Genomic DNA, 23,286 nt, shown 5'->3' on the forward strand with positions numbered 1-23,286 from the left:
ATCTCGCTCAGTGGTGAACCAGTTCACTGAAGTGCCAACAGGGCACAGAGGCCAAAGTTTCCTCCTGATAAGAATGCCAGAAGATCTCTGCAGGATAAGACCAATAGTCCAACTATTCTTGCACCATATCTGGCCAACCTGTTCCTTCGGAAGTCCTAGAAGGAGGAGGAGGAAGAGGAGGAACTGGTTCTTATATGCCGCTTTTCTCTACTTGAAGGAGTCTCAAAGCGGCTTTCAGTCGCCTTCCCTTTCCTCTCCCCACAACAGACCCCCTGTGAGGGAGATGAGGCTGAGAGAGCCCTGAGATTACTGAAGAAGAAGAAGAGTTGGTTCTTATATGCCGCTTTTCTCTACCCAAAGGAGTCTCATAGCAGCTTCCAGTCGCCTTCCCTTTCCTCTCCCCACAACAGACACCCTGTGAAAGAGGGGAGGCTGAGAGAACTCTGACAGAACTGATCGTTCAGAACAGCTTTATCAGTACTGTGGCGAGCCCAAGGTCACCCAGTTGGTTGCTTGTAGAGGAGGAGTGGGGAATCAAACCCGGCTTGCCAGATTAGAAATCTGCGCTCCTAACCATTACACCAAGCTGGCTCTCCAGCAGAGAGTCCAAGCCCTTCCCCTGATGTTGCCTCTTGCCACTGGCATTCAAAGGCTCACTGCCTCTGAACGCGGAGGTTCCCTTTAGTCACCTTGGCCAGTAGCCACAGACAGATCTCTACGACTCTTTCTGATCCCCCTTAGAAGCCATCTGTGTCTCTGGCCATCGCCAGATCCTCTGGTTCATCCGGGCATTCATTCGACCACAGTCCAGGGCCCAGCGGGCGTGCTGGAAGCAGAGAGCCAGAAAAAGATGTCTGGCATGCTCTTGTGCCTTTGTGCTGGTGAATCTTCTGTGCCAACGTGCCACCCTTGGCCACTCTATGAGCCAGTTTGCCTGGGCTTCTACCTTGTCTGCACAGGTGTGAGAACTCCTGCTAGAAAGACCTTTCAGCCCAATTTAATTTGACTCAAGGGATAAGCTTCTGTGGGCAAGATGCAGAAGGGACAGGAAAAGTGCACCTGCCAAGGAAGCTTACCCCTGCAATAAAACCTTGTGGGTCTTAACGGTGCCCCCGGACGCACACTCTGTTCTCAGGCCTCTTGGCGAAGGACGTGGTGTGTAACAAGCTGGGAAGCACCGGCTCAAGGATGAACGTGGGCATCTGCTGGCAAGCAGGCCTCCCCGCAACAGCCGCTCCGGGGTTGGCATTTTGGTTACTTGCGCAGAACGCTGCGCGTTGCACCCATGTCAGCATTCTACGTGGGGGGGATAGCAGGATGCCAAATTCAGCGCCAGCTTGAATTTCAGTGCCAAGCGCTTCCCGGGCATTGAGGTAAGCTCTCTGAAAGGATGCCCTCTGTCCAGCGAGAGAATGTCCGGGAGAGTAACTGAGGCACAGGCATGGGATTAGTGAAGGAGCGGGCAGGTCCATAGCCTTGCTTGGGCTCCTGGCCTTCTCTGTCAAACCGGCCCTTCATTTCTCTCGGGGCTTTCCTCCACTGCAGAAGCACAGGTGGCATGCACGGGTTTCCCATTGGGCCACTGGCCAGCCCCTGACCGGCTTTGGCTTCAGCCAGTCATGTGCCTCCAGACCCATCTCCCGAAACGATTGCAACAGACTGCTTCTTGGCTGGCCGCTTAAAATTCCCGAGAGCCTATAAATTCCAGGTGACAGATCTAATCATTCCCCAGTAAATTTCCACTGCTTGCTTCAGGGAGCCCTCAACATTTCTGGCTGGTGTTTCGGAAAACGGATTCTGGTCCGGGCTGGACCCACGGGCCCCTCTCTCTCTCTTTGCTTGGAAAATACAGAAGAGCCTTCCTGAGAGTCTGGTCCGTTTCGGATAGTTTTGCAAGGACGCTGATCCGATCTGGGTGCGCGCATGACCAGGCATCAGGCAATTTTTGCTTCTCGTGACTGGGTTCGATTTAGACACACCCATCCCGGTTTGAACCCATGCCACCAAGCCTCCGGCAGAAGATTTCTAAACGGGATAGCCACGGTTGCTGCAGCAAAACGGGAACAGGCTGGATCTGCATGTAAACGCAGGCTATTTGGGGCAAGCGGTAAGGATCTGAAAGCCTGCAAAAGTCTCTCCAGAAGGGGCTGTGCCCCATTGAGGTGTTGCTTCAGGGGTAGTCCAACTGCGGCCCTCCAGATGTCCATGGACTACAATTCCCAGGAGCCCCTGCCAGTGAATGCTGGCAGGGGCTCCTGGGAATTGTAGTCCATGGACATCTGGAGGGCCGCAGTTTGGCTACCTCTGTTCAAGGCTATCACAAGTCACTGGATTGCTGGGATTTTTTGCTCTTCAATTTGAAGCCATCTAGTTCAACCTGAAGCTGGTCTGTCTACACCCGTCTGGGAGGAAGCTCCAGAACCAGACAAGAGTGTGGGCAGATGCTTGGAAAGTTCTCCCCTGGTTCTGTTTGAGGTTGCAAAAATTATGGGGGGTGGAGGGCTTGATCCTCAGAATGGCACAACGGGGTGGGGAGGGGAGGGGAGGGGAGGGGAGAAGCTGCTGTTTCCAATTAAATACCCAGGAGATCTGAGTCTTCCTCCCGTTTGGCCTTTCACTGTGAACCTCTGAACATCACAAAAGAAGTTGATTCCATTTCCAGCCAGCAATGATCGCCATCTTCTCATCGACATCTCCAACTTGGGATCAGAGCTCCAGCCCACGTTGCATCTTGCCTTCTCTCTGCCCCATTCCGTTTCCCCAGGAAAAAAATATCTCCCTGTACCCTAACCTGAATTGCTACTAGCCCGGGAAGGGCAGCCCCACACTCCACCCCTCTTCCACACTGATCTAATTCATCCATTCCAGAGCTGCTGCTTTTTGAGATTGCTAAATGTCAGAAGAGCTTGAGACCAGCTCCGCAGAGCTTGTACGGTTTGGCGCTCGTGGAAATGCAGTCCCCCAAATCCACAAGCTGGACAGCAAGGAAAACAGAAGTGAGCCGTGACTCCTGGAAGCTCCTGCCCTGTAAGCTACAGACGGATTAACGTGGCTGCCCGTCCTGTTGTATCTTAAGAAGGGAGCAGTGACTCCCAAAAGCGCTTGGTCAATCACGAAAACTGATGGGGAGGAAGCGGATCCCTTTGAAATGTGGCATCGGAGGAGAGTTTTACGGGTATCAAAAAAGACGGGTGAGTGGGTTCTAGATCAAATCAAACTGGAACTTGCCCTGGAAAGTAAAATGACCAAACAGAGGCTTTTTGGGTCATGTTACGAGAAGACAAGACTTGCTGGAAAAGACAGGCCAGGAAAAGGGGAAAGGGGAAAAAAAGGAAGACCCAGCATGCGATGGTCTGATTTAATAGGGGAAGCCTCAGGCCTTCGTTTGCGAACCTCAGCAAAGCTGTTAAAGATTGGATGTTTTGGACATAATTCATTCATGAGCCCAGAGCGACTGGGCAGCGCTTCTCTCTCTCTCTCACACACACACACACACACACGCCCCAAGTGTCATAAAGCTCGGCATCGTAGGCTACTCCTGCATGCAGAAAGAGTTCCCCTGAGCATGTACACTCCCCTTATTACAGCCACCTTCCGGATGACAAACAAGCAAGCAGCACGGCAGCAGGAAACAGAGACCCCCCCCTCTGCTCTTCCGTTGGCATCAGGCTGCTGTTCTTCAGAGCTACCGTCCCAACCTTCAGCCAAGTCTCTTTGTGCAGACGCTGCGGGGAAACTAACTTTAGCTTGGATGAGGTAGGGCTATTTTTGGCAGCGCTAAAAATAGATCCCAGCAGGTTCCCACCCACCCCCCTTTTCTTTTTCAGAGTGTTATTTATCTACAGGGATTTTAAGCCCCTCGTCAACACACCCGGCGTCCCTGCGGAGAAGGCAGCCAGGCAAAAGCAGGGAAGGGCGGATTGGACCTGCTGACCGAGGAGGCGAAGGCACACGCAAACGCTCACAGGCGCACGCAGACCAGAGCTGTGCGCATGGGGCATTGTTAGGAGTGGACACACCGACAGAAGTGGCATGCCAAAAATACAATGCGGTGATGCGGCAGTGCGCACGCTCTTCTGCTCCGTGCCCAAGGGTGGTCATCATGCACACAGCTGGCCCACAACCCACACACACAGATTTGTGAGTCTGCGAACAAGCACTTCTCACCCAGGTAGCATTCAAAGATGCAAGACTCAGACAAATATTTCTTGCTTGTTTTGGTAGCACTAAATGGAAGCAATATACTTGAAAGTATCTTTTTTGACCACTTCCAAACTGGCCTTTCTCCAAGAAGCTCAGGACGGCGTACAGGATTTTATCCTCATCACAACAACCCTGTGAGGTAGGGTTAGCTACGGTCTACGGCCATCCAGCCAGCTTCCTGGCAGAGTGGAGACTTGAACCCGGGTCTCCTAGGTCCTTAGGTCTAAGCACTACAACATTTCAAGAGACTTTGGTTGAAGAACTTTCTGGCTTGTTCAGAGCTCTGACAGAAATGCACGATCACCCATGAAGCTGCCTTATACTGAGTCAGTCCAACAGGATTCTAGTCTGGCACTCTAGCCCTGACACCACATGGCAAAAGGAACGGTGTCCATTTTTTAAACGAGAGTCTGATCAGGGTCTAAGTTAGCACCTTGTCCTGTAGTATATACTATTGGAAGGTATGCAGGGCAGGACCTGTTTGGTGGTGGCCCCCAAATTTGTGGCATTCTCAAAAGAGGTTGCTACCCTTCATGAACCAACTGCAATTTCAAAAATCCCAGTTTTTGACCTTCACGATCATCTTATTTTCCATGACCGTATTAATGAAATTTGGTCGCATGCTTGCCACCTAGAGGGTTAGATACTAATTGTGCAGGAATGGCATAAAAGAAACAAACCAACCAGGAAACGGGTGAGACGAAAGGGAACAATAGGCAACAAACAAAAGCAAAAAGGCATGGGGAAATGGCACATCTGAACATCTACAGCATGCCCTGCCTTAAGAAATCTACCTGCTTGACACCAACATATGAAAACAATTTGATTCCAGACAGATGCCACGTCCGAGAATTCGGATTTCCCTGAGGCTGTTTGATACTTCAGACCCCAGCACCGAGAACTCATTTTACAACATGTCTACCGCTGTTTAAAAATCACTGCTGCTGTTTGCAGTTTTTCAGCTTCCCCTGCTAGCTGCAAAGCAAAGGGTGTTTGGGTGGAACACAATAAGATTGCAGTTAAACTTGGAAAGAGCTTCACCAAACATCAGACACCGTGCTGGATCTCACAGTGGCGTGGGGAATCTCTCGGAAAGGAAGCTGAAATCCAGTTCACTTAAGCACTTACATCTCCCGATAACCTTTGAGGACCAGATGCTAAATGGGTGGTACATTTCCATATGAGAAATACAGCATCTGAGCTGACTGAAGCACACACCACTTTGTCTGTGGTGTAAACTTGATGGTGGATTCCCTTGACACTGCTGTTGGGAACTGCAGGTCATCCTCAAAAAAGGAGACCAATCAGGGCTTAACCAGTCCTGGAAAGTTTGGGCTGGGGAAAAGTGTACGCGTGCACATACACATAGGAGCCAAAACCCGTTGGACAAGGACAATTTGGAAGACGAAGCATCAAGAATCTGCCAGCACTGGCTTATCTGGTCAGCCTGAGGGAAGCTCATTTCTCCATGCTGAGGCAACGCATTCCACCTGGAGGAATCTCAGGTACTGGACATGGAACGCACATCAATGGACCATTGGGGGTCTCTATTCACCTCTGATGGAAGGGTGCTTCTGTTTTGATACAGGAGACATCCAGCTGGCTACTGACAATGATGCAAACAGGAAAATTCTGCTCTAGGGAGGGCACCTGTGCATGACAGGGCCTTTCCAGGGTTGGCACCGACTTTGGGAAACTTCCTCCCAAGGAAAACTTCCTCCCGGGTTCATCTGCTGTGAGATTTTACACGGCAGGCTTGTTCTTCTGCTGCTACCTTCAGGAGGCTGCTGTTTTCTGGCATTTTAAAGTTTTCAAAGAGTAAACAGCCTTGCTGGTCATCATAAAGAAATGAGAGGGGCTCTGCCACTGAGCCACAGGACCCCCCCCCCCCCCGTCCCACGGCATATTCATCCCCAAATCCTGTAGTCCTTGCAGCAAAGCCTGAACCCAGGAACTTGTGCCTGCCATGCAGGTGTGCCTCCTCCTGGGCCTCCCTTGCCCAGGGAAGCTTATCAGCAATGCACCTCTGTCCCCAGGGAACCTTGTCCATCTTCTCCAGTTGCCCAATGAAGGAGCAGTTTTTCGAGGGACCCCAGGGCGTTGAAGAATACGGCTGGAAGCCCGCCGTCCCTTGCTTGGGAGAATGCAACATTCAATTTGGCTATTTTCCACTCCTAAGAGCAAGCAGGTATTGCAACATTCAATCACCTGCCAGAGATTACAATCCTATTTTGCCTTGATATAAGAGTGAAGGAGGATGCAAACACAGAGAGGACACCCTCGGCTTTTCTCCTCTCCTGAAGCAGCTGCCTTAGTCTCTTCTTCATACAATGCAGTCAACTGGTGGAACTCACTGCCACAAGAAGATCGGCCAAGACCAAGTTGGAGGTGAAGGCCTGTGAACGGCTTGCTGCTTCACTCGGGCTGCCTCCATCTAACCCCCCCCCCGCCCAACTTTTAGCTCTGCTTGCTTTCAGTTATGAATAGAATTTGCTACCTCCGCAGCCATGAGCCGGGGGCTGGGTCCAGTTTTTGCCAGGAGAGTGGGCTAAATGAACAAATAAATAAAACCAAGTTTGAGTCCAGTGACACCTTTGTGAGTCAGTGCAGGGTAGTGGTTAAGAGCAGCAACCTGTGATATGGAGAGCTGGGCTTGATTCCCCACTCCGCCTCCACATGCAGCCACCTGGGTGACCTTCGGCCGGTCACAGTTCTCTCAGAGCTCTCTCAGCCTCACCTCCGTCAGAGAGTGTCTGCTAGGGGTTGAAGAAGGGAACGGTGTCCGTAAGACACTTAAGACACTCCTTCAAGTCGAGAGAAGCAGCGTATGAAAGACCAGCTCTCTCTTCTTCAACGTTCTATTCAAGGGATAAGCTTTTGCGGGCTTGCACACTAAAGCATAAACCTTTGTTGGTCTTCAAGGTGTCCGTGGCCTCAAACTTTGTTCTGCTGCTTCAGACCATCAGGGCAGCCCTACTGGAAAAAAAAGGAACGTGGCAACATTGACCTGCCCTTTCTTCCGTGCCAGTTTTTAATTAATGTACAGAGCACAGCCTGACACTCTAACCACTGCCCCACGTTGCCCCAGTTTCCCAGTTAAACAGAAACACCGAACGAGGTGGACTTTGTGACCGATTGTTCTGTCTTCCAGTCACTCTTTCCTGAGTATCCCAGGGCCATAAAGGCCAAACAGAGAACATGGTTCACGCAAAGTACTGCTGGGCCCGTGCCAATCTTAGGAGGAATTCTGCTTTCTGGCTGGGAACGCCAAAGCCAAAACTGGGGAGAGAGCAGGAAGGAATGTGAAAACGGCCAGCGGATCACCCTCTAAGCCCCCCCCCCCGAAGAGGGGCCATCTCTGATTACTGAACGGCTCTCTTGACAAGGCCACGGAAGGATTCGGCCTGAGCCACCCCAACCCCAAATGACCTGGAAGAAATGTGCCAAGGAGCAACGATTATATTAAGCCCTGCAAGGAGATGGGAGCCCAGCCATGTGCCAGTCAGCATGTGCCAAAAATGGGATCTCTATGCAGGGGGGTCAGTTTGCCCGCATTCTATAGTGCAGGGGTAGCCAAACTGGCTCTCCAGATGTCCATGGACTACAGCTGTTCAGAAGAGGGACCTGCCGGCTGAGGGAGAGCAAGGAGGGAGGGAATCCCCCCTGTATGCCCGGCCCACTTAGTTCCATCTCCAATGCAGCCCCCGGGTGGATGGGGCGGGTTCCCGTCCAGGGACTGCGTGGAGCGGCCCGTGAAGTCCTCCGTTTCTGCTGCTTCTTCCTCAGCCTTCTGCCAGATGGAGCCAGGCGGCCTGCGTGGCCATGTGAGGGGGGTGTGTGTGAGCCCTGCCAACAGGGAGAGGCGGGGCTGCAGGCTGGCATCTCCCCCTCCCTCCTGGGGCCACTCCCCCCTTGCACCGCACAGCCAAACATCATGCCTGTTCAGCCGGAGAGGAGGGTGCAAAGGACAAAACGGGAGAGTTTTGCCTTGTTCAAACCGGGCTGCAATTCCGCCAGGGCCCGGGGCATGGAAGGCGGGGATGGAAAAGGCTGCCCAAGACGGAAGGTCCTGAAACGGTTCAAAGCAGGTACAAAGAGTCCGGGTGGTGCAGGGATGCCAACTAGGGCCAGGCAATTCCTGGAGATCTGGGGGCAGTGCTGAGGGAAGGGCTGCGAATGTAGAAGTAGATCATCTGCTTGGCAGGCAGAAAGTTCCCAGGTTCATTCCTCGGCATCTCCAATTAACAAGAGATGGGAAAGACTTGGATGGACTGAGGGTCTGCTTCAGTAGAAGGGGGGATTTCGGGAGCGATTTTACTGAGCATCTTTAGTACAGAATTAAATCCCTGAGGCTGCCATGGTCTCCTGGGAATGGAGCTTTACAGTCTGAAGAGCAGCTGCAATCCCAGGAGAAATCCAGGACCCGCCTGCAGGCTGGCCACTCGAGGGTGGTGCAGTGGTGACCATGCCGGACTGTGACTGGGGGGGGGCATGGGTTTGAAGTCTGCCTGGGGTCAGTCGCTCGCTCTGGGCCTCACCTGCCTCATAGGTAGGATGGTAACAGGGGAAGGGAACAACCTCCTTTGCCGCTCGAGAGGCAGAAGAAAATATGCAGAGAGAGGGAGAGAGAGAGAGAGAGAGAATCTGGTTTGTGCTGGACAGACCTCAAGGCTCTGTTTAAAGCAAACACAAGATTCGATCTGCAAGCTCCCTGCAGGCCCTGGATCAGTTGCAGGGCAATAATAGGGGACATCCAGAGCCCAGAGCTTGTGGGTCTTTCCCTGCTCTGTGCTCCGCCCCGTCCATGGGGGGCAACAGGCACCCTCTACCAAGCACAGCTGCATCTCTCTTTCCCTGGTGGCAGAGACACACAAGATCGAAGGTGCAGACCTCCGATGGGGGCGGCCCGCATGCCTCCTCTTGCATTAGAGATTCTCTCGGGGCCAAATTCCACTGTAGGCCAGAGAATCCCTGATGGGTTTCCCAATGCCCTCTCCTCTGGGGCCAAAGGCAAAGGGCTGTTCAGTCCTCCCCTGCACTCACAATCAGGTTTTCCCACAGGCTTTTTGCTTCGGGGGGAGGGCATCAGGCCAGCGGAGAAGCTCTTCCCAAGCCACTGGTTTGGCTGTCCGCCTGACCGGCGCACAATGAGGTCACTGGAGTGGAGGTGAAAGGGGGGGGTGCGTGCTGCGGAGGGGGGGCACATGAATCATGCAAGAAACGCTAGGAAGAACACATTGGAGAGGACAGACACTGCGGAAGAGTGGCTGACAGTTGTGGGGGAAGAGGATGTCGTTGGGTGCTGATATGCTTCTGGGGAGGGGGGGAGGGGGAGAGGGGCTATATCTTTGGCAGAGGCCCTGATATTCCTGACAGAAGGGCTTTGCAAGGAGGCCGGGGTGGAAAGCTACCAGTTTGTGAGACAGCCTGTGGACACGAAGACCCAACCCAAATCCTTCTGCCGCCACCGCCTCTAGTCCACGCACTGAGCCACGGGGGTTTCTGGCCACAACCCCCCCCCCAACAAAAAGAATGGCTAAATTTGAGCAACCGTTCTGCAGGGCTGTGACTCTGAAGCCTCTGTGACCTGCCCAGACCAAACAGCATCCCTGAGCATGTGCCAAGTGCTTCCTTGAACATGGTTTTTCATGACCCGCACACCACAAAAAGCCAGAATTCTTTCAGATGCTGAAATCTTCAAAGAGTGCATAGCCTTGGTGATGCCCTTCAGCCCTCCACAAGCGAGGCCTAGCTGCATCTAGCAGTCAAGGGAAAGGCATTCTGCGCATGCTCAGTGGTCCTCTTGATTCACATAATTTCAGTATCACCTTTCACCGACCAGAAACTGATTCTAGGGATCAAACACCGGCCCAAAAGTCACCGTTGGCAGGCACTTTCCATGGGAACGCTACGCTGCAGATGGTCAGCTAAACGCAGCCCTCAGCTGGACGGCCTGACTAGGACGATCTTTTCTAAGACCTCGGAAAGTACGAAGCACAATTTGAATTTCTGGCTAAAACCTGAATGGGAGACCTCTGAGGAAGCCTGGGGTTGCTAGACAGAGGCAGGCAATGGCAAATCACCTCTGACCATCTCTTGCATTGACCCCCCCCCCAAAGGGTCACCTGGAGTTGGTTGTAATTTGACAGCATGGACCTGGGCGGCCTTGTCTCACCAGCTCTCGGTTGCATAGTACTTGGATGGGAGGCCAGAGGCAAGCGACAGCAAGCCACCTTTGAGCTTTTCTTCCCATGAGCTGGTGATGACTTGAGGGCTCTTCCCACCCCTGCTGCCACCTAGATGGGAACAAGCCCCCCCCCAGGGTACCTGAGGAGGGGGGAAGGCCCTTCCAACCCCCTGGGTGCCGCTCTCTGCTCCCGGCATCCCTAGCTGGAGAGAGGAGCCATCTTGGGCCGTCTCTGGCAACAGCGTGTGCCGCCCAGCCTCGGTTATGTCATCCTGCCGTGTTCCCAAATCCACGGAGGCGGCTGAGCACTGAATGTACCAACGGCCCGGCGTAGCTTGTTCTGCCGCTTTGTTTCTTCACGCCCCTGGCGGAACTCTTTTGTTCCGTCGCCGCCAGGGCTGCCAGCTAGTCAGGCAAAGCTGAATCCAGGAACGCAATGGGGGGGGGGAGAGCATGGGGGAGGTGGGTTCTGCTCCCTCCCTTTTGCTCTGCCCACCTACCCCCCCCCAAATGTGCTCCAGTCCCCACCCGAACCCATTCAAGCCCCAACGAGCTATTGCAATCCTGTGCGCTGAATACCAGAGTGAGCCATGGGCATCTTGTGTTTGCAGTTCTCCAGATAAAAGCTCCCTCCTGCTCTCTTTGTTGCCTCCAGGTTGACCCCGGCAGGAAGACACGGCAGGCAGCGCTGCACATGGGAAGCATTTGGGACTCAGGGCTTGACTTTCACAGGGCCAAGGTTGCTGACCTCCAGGTGCTGCCTGGAGATCTCCCAGAATTCAAACTGATCTCCAGATTACTCTAAGTGGTTTCCCAAGCAAAAATGGCTTCATTCTGTGTGGAATCTGTGACATTACTCCCAGCTGAGGTCCCCCCTCCCCAAACTCAGCCCTTCCCAGGCTCCACCCTGAGAATCTCCAGGAATTTCCCAATCTGGAGTTGGCAACCCTTTGCATGCAGAAACCCCCAGTCTCGGAGCTCAGCACATCAGAAATGAGGATCTCAGATGGATCCCTGGAGATCCCTGGGTAGGCAGATGTTGGGGGCGGGGGGGAGAATCCCTTTTGCCCAGGAAAAGAGACATGCTGGCAAAATAGCAATGCACTTTGCATATGCCCAGAGGCAAGCACTTTACCACCTTCTCCAGGCCTGTCGTGCAAGAATCCGAACCAGGACTTTGCCCAACACCCGTCCAACGGGAGCGTGAAGAGGAATTTGCACTGGCGCCTTCACGTGGGGCCGGCCGGGTAAGAAGAAAAGTGTGGGACAATGTCTCTTTTTGGGAGATGTGCGTCTGGGGGAGGTGTGACTTTAAAAAAAAAATCTGCATTTGAAACTCTAGACGGGCAGCTGCGTCAGTCTGTCACCGCAAAAAGAACAAAGAGTCTTGTGGCACATGAAAGACTAAACAAATTATGCAGCGTTGGGTTTTGGGAGCCGGAGACCGCATTATGCTCCCTGGCTCACAAAACGCTGGTTCGGCTCCATGATTCTTTCTTGTTACATCCCGTGCTGGCTGGTCCCCCTTCCACATATCTATCTGTAGCCCTTGGACCCTGCGGAGTAGCTGCATTTCGCCTCCTGCACAGGGATCAAACCTCAATTCCTGGTGCAAATGGCGCGGTGTGTGGTGTATCCACTTTGGCCATCCCTACGCACAACAGGCGTGCTGCATTAGAACATGGCAGACCTAAAGCCCAAACCCGATTCTGCTCCAAAGCTGGCTGGGAAAGTCACCCTCTGCCTAACCAACACTGCAGAGTTGTTGTGCTGATAAATAACAAAGGCTCAAAAAAAAACAAACAACTGCCATCCTGAAGTTGAACTCCTTGCAGGAAAGCGGGGTGGGATAGAGAAATGGACCAAATAAACAGATCGGTGATGCAGAGAGAGGGAAACGCAACCTGCAGCGGCTGGTCCCAAGGACGCGAGCTCTGGGATCGAGTTCTGAAGAACCAGAGTCCGAACTGTGCAACAGCGGCCCCTTATGTTCCTATCCGGGAAGACGGGCAACCTTTGCTTCTGCCAGCAGTGAAAGGGTGAGGCCTTTGCAGTCCTCAGAGCTTCTAATTCTGTCTCTCCCTCCCTGGCTCCAGTCCCCAGAGATTATATAACAGGTATAATTGCTTAATACCCGCTTGAGAACACAGACACAAGTCAACAGGCCCGGAGGAGGACATTAGGGACGGCTGGGGGCTGGCCCAGCGGGAGATCTTCAAGCGGAGCGTCAGGGCTGCAATTGGCAGCCTCAGCACACTGGCATGTGTGTGTCTATGGGGGTGCGCACCGCAGCCTCAGGGGTGACGGAAGGCAAACTCCTTGATGCAAATGCAATTGCTCCTTGATGGCCCGAGGCAGAGGGTATTTACTGCACCCCAGTCCTGCTTCCACGCAGGGTGCATGTGTCCTTCCACTCATTTGGCCCCCACAACACCCCTGCGAGGTAGGCTCCAGGTGGCCGGAGCTTGTTCATTGCCAAGCACAATAAATCACTGCAGCATGCTGGATCAATCTCTGTCAAATCCTCAGATCATAGAATCATAGAGTTGGAAGGGACCTCCAGGGTCATCTAGTCCAGCCCCCTGCGGAGTGCAGAATGTAATTGTCTAATAGTCAAGCGAGGCCCCACCTGTGGCTACATGAAGCATCAGCGGTGGGAAGTGCTGTCCAGTTTAAGTCAAGTTGGGATGAGCCCTCATGTGGCCTAGTCAGCCTGTGGTCCTCCAGATGTCCATGGACTACAATTCCCATGAGCCACTGCCATCGATCGCTGGCAGTGGCTCATGGGAATTGTAGTCCATGGACATCTGGAGGACCACAGGTTGACTATGGCAACCCTGGACTTCCCTGGAGATCTCTCATCTAAGTGCGAACCAGGGCCGACCCTGCTTAGCTTCCAAAATCTGGCTCATCAAGAAAAAGTAAGGGCCTCTTTCCTTTCACCTCCTGGTCACTCCTTCCACAGAACCAGAACCTGACCAATATGGACCAGGGCTGGATGGATGAGCCAACAAGGAGGAACAACGGAGGGCTATTCGTTTAAAGAATATTTTGACTTTATAAACAAGGGATGGAGATGCGTGTAGAGAACTGTCCCTAGCCTGTGCATGGGGAGGGGCAGGATATCCAAACCAATAAATAATAATCATATCCTGGTCAGTATTGAAGACTTCCTTGTAGGTCTCCCATCCAACTGCTAACCAGGGCAGACCCTGATTAGCTTCTGAGATCAGATAACACCAGGCCACCTGGGCCATCCAGAGCAGGGCAAGAAAATATCAGAGGTGTCTTGCCATTGCATATCTGTGCATGGAGACTGGACTTCCTTGGCGGTCTCCCATCTGGTCAGTAATCAGGACCTTGGCTTCCGGGGTGTGATGAGATTGGGCTAACCTGGGGCATGGCACGCAAGACGTCACGTCCTCTCTTCTCCTGACCTGCTGCTGACAGGCCTCCTGAGCACAGGAACGCAAAGAGCCCCAGGCAAAGGCTGGGCCCGAGAACAGGTGACCTCACCTGACATTGACACAGCGAGCGCAGGCCACCGTGCCATGTCCTCCCAGCTGGGGAGGAGTGTGGCCGGCGTATTTACCCTAAACTTCCACAGCAAATGTCCTGGCACCCAGCGGCTGTTTTTCTTTCGACTATTTGTTCAACACATCAGTCACTGTAGTGGTCTGAAAGGGGAAGGCACACAAATACACGCAGCCTTCCCAAAAGCTTCCAAAGGTCCCCTCTCCTGCTTGGAAGAGTCACTGATTTGACCCGAACGCTCAGGGGACGAGCTGCATTCAACCCTGAAGGGAGCCGAAGTCCGCCTTTCCCCAAACCAGAAGAAATGCTGATGCTTCTGCAAATCCTGTGATACTTGCCTGCAAAGGGAAGCACACCAGGGCTTGCTCTGGAATGGCCGTGTGGATGCGATTTGTGAGAATCCGATTGGCAGAATCCGATTGGCAGCTTTACTCAAACTGAGCGATGCTCTGAAGAAATCAAACCTTCAGAACATAACTGAAGCCATGTTGGGTCAGGCCAACGGCCCACCCAGTCCAAGACTCAGTGGCTTCCAGTTGCATTCCAGGTCAGGTTATGGCGCCGGTTTTAACCTTTAAGGCCATTTGCCACCCGGGCCCTGTGTACGTAGGGGACCGCCTCTCCAAATACATCCACAGAATAGCCCTGCACTCAGCCAGTACGAATTAGCTAGTGATCCCCAGCACCAAAGACTTTCGGCTGGCCGCAAGCAGAGCCAGGGCCTTCTAGGCCTGGTGGAATGAGCTTCCGGGTCTTGTGGGAACTCACGGACTTCCGCGGGGGCCTACAAAACAGAGCTCTTCCACCAGGCCTACGGTTGAGGCCGGAAAAACAAGCAATGTCATCCACACCTAACAGCCTCCCTTGTGTCTCAGACCCCCCTCCCCCTGGGTTCTGGTTCAACACCCACGGGCAGATTTTAGAATTGATTTTAGAACTGTTAGCTGTGATTTTAATGTATCATTGCACACTTTATGCCTGCTGGCCCCATTGTGAGGCTGTCTGCAGGCTGGCCAATCTGTTAAGGGACGGTTAAATGATGCAATTACTGAGGGTAGTTTTGGAGCATATTGTATTTTATATCAGGGGTAGTCAACCTGTGGCCCTACAGATGTTCATGGACTATAATTCCCATGAGCCCGTGCCAGCATCTGGAGGACCACAGGTTGACTACCCCTGTTTTATATTATATCAGAGTGTGAACTGCCCTGAGCCGCAAGGGAGGATGAAATAAAAATGTAATATAATTTTTTTTAAAGGTGTTCATCACCCCGAATCCACTCGAGCAGAGAGAACAGCCTATAAATAAATTTAAAGAAATAAGAATAAAATAGTAGTGTGGGGTTGCAGCTTGAGTGAAAGACCCAGGTTCGAATCCTCATTGTGCCAAGGAAGCTCACTAGGTGACCTCGGGCCAGGCCCACATGGTCAGTCCGACCTACCTCAGAGGGTTATTGTGAGGATATAGCAGAGGTGAAGAAAAGGCTGTTTGCCACCTTAGGCCCCACTAAGAGGAACACCAGAGTATAAAAGACATAAATAATCTAGTGACAGCTGTGCCATGGGATCACCAAGAGCTGGACATGACTGAATGGCTGACAACAACAACAACCACAACCACAACAAATCTAGCATAGTAATACATACTCAGATTGCCACTGACTCTTTGAGCTTTTGGGCAGATTATTGGCTGGCTCTAAGATGTCGAGCCGGAGATGCCAGGGATTGAACCGGAATATTTCCGGCATTCAAAACTGGCGTGCTGCCCCTGAGCCACAACCCGTCGCCCAAGAGATCTGCCCCGTCCCCCAGATGCTCCACCTCAGCCCCAATTCTACAACTGCATCTTACCGAAGACTCCCTGGCCAGGATGTCCGTCCGACTGTCTGTCCGGTCCCACTGCTGAAGGGAGCAATTGCTGATGGGCCGCAAGGTGGGGGTGATAACCTCGGGGTTGTTGCCGTGAAGGCTGGCCGGGGAGCGCCCCCCCTTGCGGTTGCATGTCTCGAAATAATCCTTGACGTAATCGGAGTGCCTGGCGGCTTGCTGGTAGAACCCCTGCAAGGTGCACAGCTCCTGCCGGTTCCGGGCAATCAGGGGGCCGCGGGTGGCGGAGTACGAGTCGGACAGGTGCATGCCGGACAAGTTCTGCGCCAGGTCCGAATGGCTGCTGGATTTTTTGCGGCCCAGCGTGGTGCCGTAGCTGGTGGAGGGGGTGTTGCCAAAGGAGTAGCTGGCCCCGCCGCTCAGGCCTCCGCTGCCAGGGGGCCTCACCGGGACCCGGCCGTAACTGGGGCTCAGCCTGGTGCCGGAATCGGGGCGCTGGAGCAGGCGCCCGCCCCCGTCGTAGTTCAGGGAAGAGGAGGAGGAGGTGGTCACCCCCGAAGTCCTCAAGTGACTGGAGGTCAAGTAGCTGGAGGTCGTGCCGGGCTTGTAGCCGATTTTCTCCTTGTCCGGGTATGAGGAGGACAGATTGGAGGTGTAGGAGGAGTAGGGGCCATAGCTGGAGGGGGCGTTGCCGTAGGAGCTATCCGAGTAGCGGGACGAGCCGACGTAACGCTTCAAGGTGGAGGACAGCTGGGACATCCTGAGGGGTGGGGCGTCGGAGGCCGCGCTGGTGGCATCGACTGCAGGGACAGGAAGAAAGAAAAGCAGGACATAAAGGGACCGTCAGGGCAGGAACAGCTCATACGGACAGCCGGCGGGGATGTGGCCGGGCGTCTCAACTCTTCCAGCCAGTCTTCAAAACTCCCCTTTAGGTTTTGCTACTCGCTTGTACCAATTGACCCTGCCACTCTCCACTGTCCGTACCCCTTTCTGCATCAGCATGCCAATTTCCCCCCTCTTAAATGCATGCAATTGTTGTCATCTCAGCACCATTCTGAGATGTGCTGCTAGAGGATGCTCTTTCAAGCCACTTTCTATGTACTTAAGCGACCGTCTGCAGGTGGGTTTTGCCGTTTCACACGACAAAATCCAGTCTCCAAGGGGATCGAGAGGGCATTACTCAGCACTTGTGAAAGTAAATGGTGTCCAAGAGACACATGGATCGGGACCAACAGCGGCAAAGCGAAAAAGCCGACCGACGACACCATTCAGGAATTGAACAGCATGTGAAAAGCAGCTGGCTTGTACGACGCATTCACCAAAGGCTAGTCCCGCACAGGACTGTCTTCCCTCGAAACTTTGAGTTCTACGTAATTAGAATCACAAAATATTTATCTGCATTTCCAATATGGAGGAAAAACACTTTGACGGGGGAGTGTTTTAAAGGCAAAATGGGTTTCCTGAAATCCAGAACAGGTTTCCAAACTGAAGGACGAAATACAGGCATGGACAAGAGCAACTGAGGACCGATTCACATGTTATGCCGTATCATTTTTATCTGTCCTGGAGTTCCGCAACGGAAATTCAGTTCCCAGGTGTACTGAGGCCTCATTTGCACTGGGACTGCAGTGCATGGGGAGAAGCCCCCCCCCCAATGTCATAATTCCCAACCTCAATCACTCCTCAGACATCATTTTGTGTGCCGGCACTCGAAAGCTCACACCTAGAATAAAACGGTGTTGGTCTTAAAGGTGCCACTGGACTCACATTTTGTTCTGCTACTTCAGACCAGCACGGCTACACACCTGAAAGAAGGGCTGATTTTTTTTGTACCCAAAGGAGTCTCAAAAGCGGCTTACAATCCCCTCCCCTTCCTCCGCCCCACAACAGACACCCTGCAAAGTAGGTGGGGCAGAGATCCCTTTGAGAGGACTGGGACTGGCCCAAGGTCATCTGATCCCGGGTGGGGATTTGAACTGGCACCTCCTAGATCCCCAGCCCATCCCTGGCATTACGGACACTCACGAGAGCTTGCAAGAGGCTTGGCAAAGCGGAGGGTCACGCATGCCCTAGGATTGTTGTGATGAAATCTGCTCCAGGCTGCTACAGAAATAAATACCGGGCAGCCGTCATCTGGAGCCAGGCATAAACAGAAACTGGGCACCCCAATTTTGTTTACAGGCAATCGCTAGAGATGCCAGGAGAGCCAGCGCCTCCTGCTGAGCAAAGGGCATTGTTTGCAGGAGGGATCTTTGCATGTGACCCATGAGCCTCGCTTCTGGACCTGGACGGCCTCCGCTAGCCCCCTCTCGTCAGATCTCTAAGCAGGGTCAGCCCTGGCGAGGACTTGGATGGGAGACCACACAGGAAGCCGAGGGACACTAGGCAGAAGAAGAAAATGGAAACCCACCTCTGCCCCTCACTTTCCCCCGAAAACCCTACAAGGTTGTTGTAAGTCAGATGGGACACAGCATGCCTTCCAGCCTTTGCCTTTAAGTATCGGAGAAATGGGCAGCTTTTCCCATCTATTTAGTACTGCAGTGGGAGAATCCCATCCGGCAAACTTCTCCCTCCTGGGCAGCTTCATATCACCCTTCTAAACTGGTTCAAAGCATCCCCTATAATACCAAGGAAACCTGGGAACTGTAGTCCCATGAGAGAGAGAGAGAGAGAGACAGACAGACAGACACGCACAAGCAGAGAATTCTTATCTCCCTGTCTTTTCTCTAAACTAAAAAGCTCAATTGAAGTGGAAGGAGAACTAAAAGAGGTTTATTTTTAAAAAATACACAGAGAGGCTAAATGGAAACATTTTCACTCTCTCCCATAAGATCAGGATTTGGAGACAACCTTTGAAGTTGCTAGGATGGACAGGAGGCAGTATTAACGCTTAACTTGTGGGACTCCCTGCCGCTGGATGGACTGGGGGTCCCTGGCTTAGGTGGCCTTAACAGGGAATTAGACAAATTTATATTGAGTTGGTCCTTTAATGGCTATAAGCTATCGTGGCTAAGTGGAACCTCCCTATTCAGAGGCACTATACCTCTGAACACATGCAGAGGAGGCAGCAACAGGGACAGGCCATAAATCCCATGCTTGGTTTGGGGGCTTCCTGGAGTCATCGGGTTCCACTCTTGGAATCAGGATGTCGAAGTAAACGGACTCTAGCAGGCCTGAGCCAGCTGGGCTCTTCCTAGGGTTGTTCTTTCTTCTGAGATTTTCTAACCCCCACATGACGCTGGGGATCCATGACTGGAAGTCATGGCCGGTGGGATGGTGGTCGTGGTCACAGCCCCTGTCCCTCCCATCCTGAGGCCTCTGAGAAGCCCCACTTGTGAAGGCAACAGCCCATCCCTGCTGCTTTGCTCCCAGCAACTGGTATGCAGAGATACACATCATCTGCACATGGAGGTTCTACTCCCCTGTTACAGCGAATGGCCACCGATCCTTTTGCCTGCCATGAATCAAAGTCTTTTAAAGCCAGTGTGACCATATCCAGAAGCACGCAGTTCCGTAAGGTAACTGTGCCAAGCTACAGCATGGCCTTTCTGCATCAGAGAGAGGCAGGGGGAATCAAATTTAAGAAAAGTTATCCCTAACGGCAGGGAGAATAAATCCCCACAGGCAGGAGATGCAAAACCACTTTGTTCCCTTGCTGCGAATGCTAAATTTCCATCAGAAGGAGGAACAGTCGCTCTGTCCAATCTCAGATCCTCCAAGACGGCTCATCACCCCCCATGTGACCCGCTGGGTGGAATTACGACACTCCGGGTGGAATCACGAGGGAGGAAAGCAAACAAGTTGCAACAGCACATTCCGTGCATGACTTAAGCCACACACGCGGTCTCTGACGGCAGCCTCCCAGGCCGGCCGGCCGACTCTGCAGAGGTGGAAGAGTGCCCCACAGAGGGCGTGGGCATCAGCACCACAAATCCCGGCCCTTTAATCGCTTCCCTGAAAGGACAAACCGAGGCCGGACCACTGCACCCCTTCCCACGTGGGGAGGCCACAAAGCACAGCAACAAACAGCACTTGGCTCTTTCCAATGAAATACTCCAGGAGTCTTCCCTTCCTCTCAAAGCAAACAGAGGCCTTGCAGCGCATGGAAGCATCTTGAACACATGATGCTGCCTCATACTGAATCACTTCTTTAGCCTCTTGCTCTGCACACGTCCAAGGTAAGAACCAGGGTGGCATCAGGTTCGGACCTGGGGGGGGGTGGTGGTGGGGGTTCCAATCCCCGTTCTGCCATGAAGACACGGGGTGACCTTGGACCTGCTTTCTTGGTCTGTCCTGCCTCAAAAGGTCGTTGTCAAGGTACAATGCAGAGCCCTGAGCTTCGCGGAGGAAAGGTAGGAGAAAAGCTGATGATTCTCCACACCACACAAGCTGATGATTCTCCATCCGGTGTTGGGTCCAGTCCTGGCTCTCAGGGGCTTGGAAGATAAAGGAGTTCTGAAACTTGGCTTTGTCTCATTCAGACATTGTGAGGGATAGGCTCGAGGGGGGAGATAATGTGCACAAGAGGCCCTTGGCCAGCACTAACCCCCCCCCCCCGCCGTTTTCTATTTGGCTTGACCCTCATCCCACCGACTTTCTTGGGACGTTGGGGCTTCCGAATGACCCATCAGAAACAGGGTGGTGGCTGGGGTGGACGTGCACAGCAAGGCCATTCTCTCGGGGGATGACTCAACCCTGTGGCTGACCTGGTCATGCACTGCTTGTGCGTCCCATTCAGAGCTATGAGAAGCTCCCCCTCCACACACCAGCTGGTGACTCAGAGGGATTGTCATTCTTCTTACTGTCCTGAGCATGCGGCTTGGCTTGCTGGCTCGAGTCACGCTGCACTACCGTATTCTTCTAGCACCTTTCTTCAGTGCAGTTCCCGACAGCACACTGAAGCCCTAATTTGCAGTGTCTCTCCTCCTTTCTCAGCTGCTCTAAACAGCGGCTTCCCTGTCAGTCAATCAATATCTCAGATATGTCTTTCTTGCCCTTCCTTCCAAGGTGTTCATGGCTACAGCGTGGATCTCCCTTCCATAGTTCACCCTTGCAACAACCCTGCGGAGTGGACTAGGCTGAGAGAGAGGGACTTGTTTCCAAGGTCCTCCATCATCCCTTTGCTCCATCATCCCATTGCTTCAGAGGCAAGTGGAAATTTGAACTCAGCTCCGAGCCTGACGCTCTGATCACGATCCCTCTTGCTCCATCAGGGTGATTTTAAAAGAGCAAGAAAACAAGCCCTGATGAAGATGGCCTGAAAGCCATCCTGAAAGCTAAGCAGCGTCAGCCCTGGTTAGGATTTGGATGGGAGACCCCCAAGAAAGTTGCAGTGCAGAGGTAGGCCATGGCAAACCGCCTCTGAATATCTCTTGCCCTGGGGTTGCCATAAGTTGACTTGCAACTTGACCACCCGGAGAAGCAAAGAGGAGAAATAATGATATAGACATGTAGGCCTCTGCCCCAGGGGGCTTCCAATCCAAACTGCAACACAGCAAAGAGGACAGAGAACAGGATGGAAGGAATGGCAAAATTAAGGCTAAAAGAACCAATGACACATCTAAAGAGAAGGTGAAACACAAAGAAATTCAACCAAAGTACATTCAAGAACTCTTTTGTTACAAACTGGGTTTTCTTTTGGACGGGGCTTCAGGATTCGGTGGCAAGACGAATATCAGGCTGGGTTGATTTCAATCAAAGTAATTAGCGCAATGAAGGATGAAGAAGGATAAAGACCAATTTAAATTAGGTTTTCCTTAATGCCATTTCAGTTATCTCCTACAAAACAATACGCGCTAACTGGTTTTTCTTAACCCCTGAAAAATGTTAATTAAAAATGTTTTGGAAGTTCTAATTCTTTTCAGTCTCCTTGATTTCGGTCTTCATTTCAACCCTTTTGGTCTATTTTTATCGCGCCCCCTCCCTTGAAAGAGCTCAGAGCAGTATCTGCAATTCTCCCCCATTTTCTCCCCAGAACAACCCTGAGAGGTGGATGAAGCTGCAAGCAGATCCCTGGCCAAGGTCAATCTTCCTGGCAGACTGGGGGCTCAAACCCAGACCCAGGAGACCACACAGGCTCCCTTGCCTTGAATGTAGAGCTCCCCTCCCACCTCGCTGTACCCTGGGAAAGAAAAATGTCCCCCACATCCAAACCTTTTGGCCTGCTGCAAACGTCATTTCTTTGCTTGACTTGGGGACGAGGCAAGATCTTTCCAGAAGCGAGGCCTGAGAGCTCGCTATTGTACTGAGCAATTTGAAGCAATTGTCAGCAATTATATTCCCCAGGGAGGATTAAAAAAAGTAAAATCAAAAAAGAAAGCGAGAGAGAGGGAGAGAGAGTGAGGGAGGGAGAGATGGCTGAACCTGCAATTGTAGATCAGCATGGGATATTAAATTCTTTCCCTTTTTCATTCTTTTCCAGCAGGTTCAGCTGTTTTAACCCCCTCGGGTAAACTTTCAAAGTATGGGGTGAAAGCAGCTTGGAGGGAGGATTTCCAGCCAAGGTTGCCAGCTCCAGGTTGGGAAACTCCTGCAGATTTTGCAGGTGTGGTTTGGGAGGGACTTCAGCAGATATAATGCTAGAGAATCCACGTCCCAAAGCAGCCACCTTCTCCGGGAAACTGATCTCTGTCACCGAGAGGGGAGTTGAAATTCCAAGAGGTCTCCAGCTACCACCTGGAGCTTGGCAACCCTCGCATGAGTTGGGGGGAGGGACTTTGGTGGGATTGCCATAATGCCCCAGAGTCTAAAGCAGCCATTTCCTCTAGGGAAAGAAGCCACGCGGCATAACAGAGAACGATTAATTGTCTGGCCCATCTGCGGTAGCAAAAGACAGTAAAAGGCCAGCCATATGGATTAAATATTAAACTTAATATTAAGTTTAATCTGCTCTTTTGGGGGGTGGTTGCTCCATATTGCGAGCTAGGGTTGCCAACTACCAGGCAGTGGCTGGAGATCTCCTGATATTCCAACTCACTTCCAGGCAACAGAGAACTGCAGGTCCCCTGGAGGGAAAACGGCTGTTTTGGAGGGGGGATTCTCTTGTCAACCTCCGCCGTGGCCTGGAGATCTCCCGGAATTACACCTGATCTCTTGAGGACAGAGACCAATGTCCCTGGAGAAAACAACTGTTTTGTACAATATTTCCTGCTGTGGCCCCCTCCCACTCCAAACCTTGCCTCCCCTGGCTCTGCCCCCTCAAATCTCCAGCAAATTCTCAATCTAGAGCTGACAATCTTGTTTCCCATGTGTGCACACAAACGAGTATTTCCAAAAAGCAGAGAGAGAGAGAGAGAGAAGATGGATGGCTAAGCTCTGCCACATTCAAGGCACTTAATTTTAAGCACTGTTTTATGGAGGGAAAAATATTTAATGTTTTAACATCTAAAAATCCAGTTTCTTTACCTGGAACAGGGCTAGGGCTAAGGCCGGGGCACTCAGGAGAGAGTAAAAGAAAAGAGCAGACAGAGATATGGTGGCCAACATCTTATCGAGCTTTGCTGGATCTGGCCATAAGAAGGTAGGAGCAGCCCTGG

General features: G+C 52.4%; 1 protein-coding gene and 1 long non-coding RNA gene across 2 annotated transcripts in view; one reads left to right on the top strand and one right to left on the bottom strand.

The window, feature by feature from the left end:
* USP2 (ubiquitin specific peptidase 2) overlaps positions 1-23,286 on the bottom strand; it is a 62,013-nt gene that overhangs the window by 24,343 nt on the left and 14,384 nt on the right. The window contains exon 5 of the mRNA XM_077305616.1: positions 15,776-16,551. Coding sequence (XP_077161731.1) covers positions 15,776-16,510 — 735 coding nt within the window. The 5' untranslated portion in view covers positions 16,511-16,551. The remainder of the gene's footprint in view (positions 1-15,775; positions 16,552-23,286) is intronic.
* Positions 19,248-21,605, top strand: LOC143821528 (uncharacterized). Its single transcript, XR_013225831.1, has 2 exons — positions 19,248-19,929; positions 20,759-21,605. It is a non-coding gene; the product is annotated as an uncharacterized LOC143821528 (long non-coding RNA).

Source organism: Paroedura picta, chromosome 12, assembly GCF_049243985.1.
Source record: "Paroedura picta isolate Pp20150507F chromosome 12, Ppicta_v3.0, whole genome shotgun sequence".
Lineage (NCBI taxonomy): Eukaryota > Metazoa > Chordata > Lepidosauria > Squamata > Gekkonidae > Paroedura > Paroedura picta.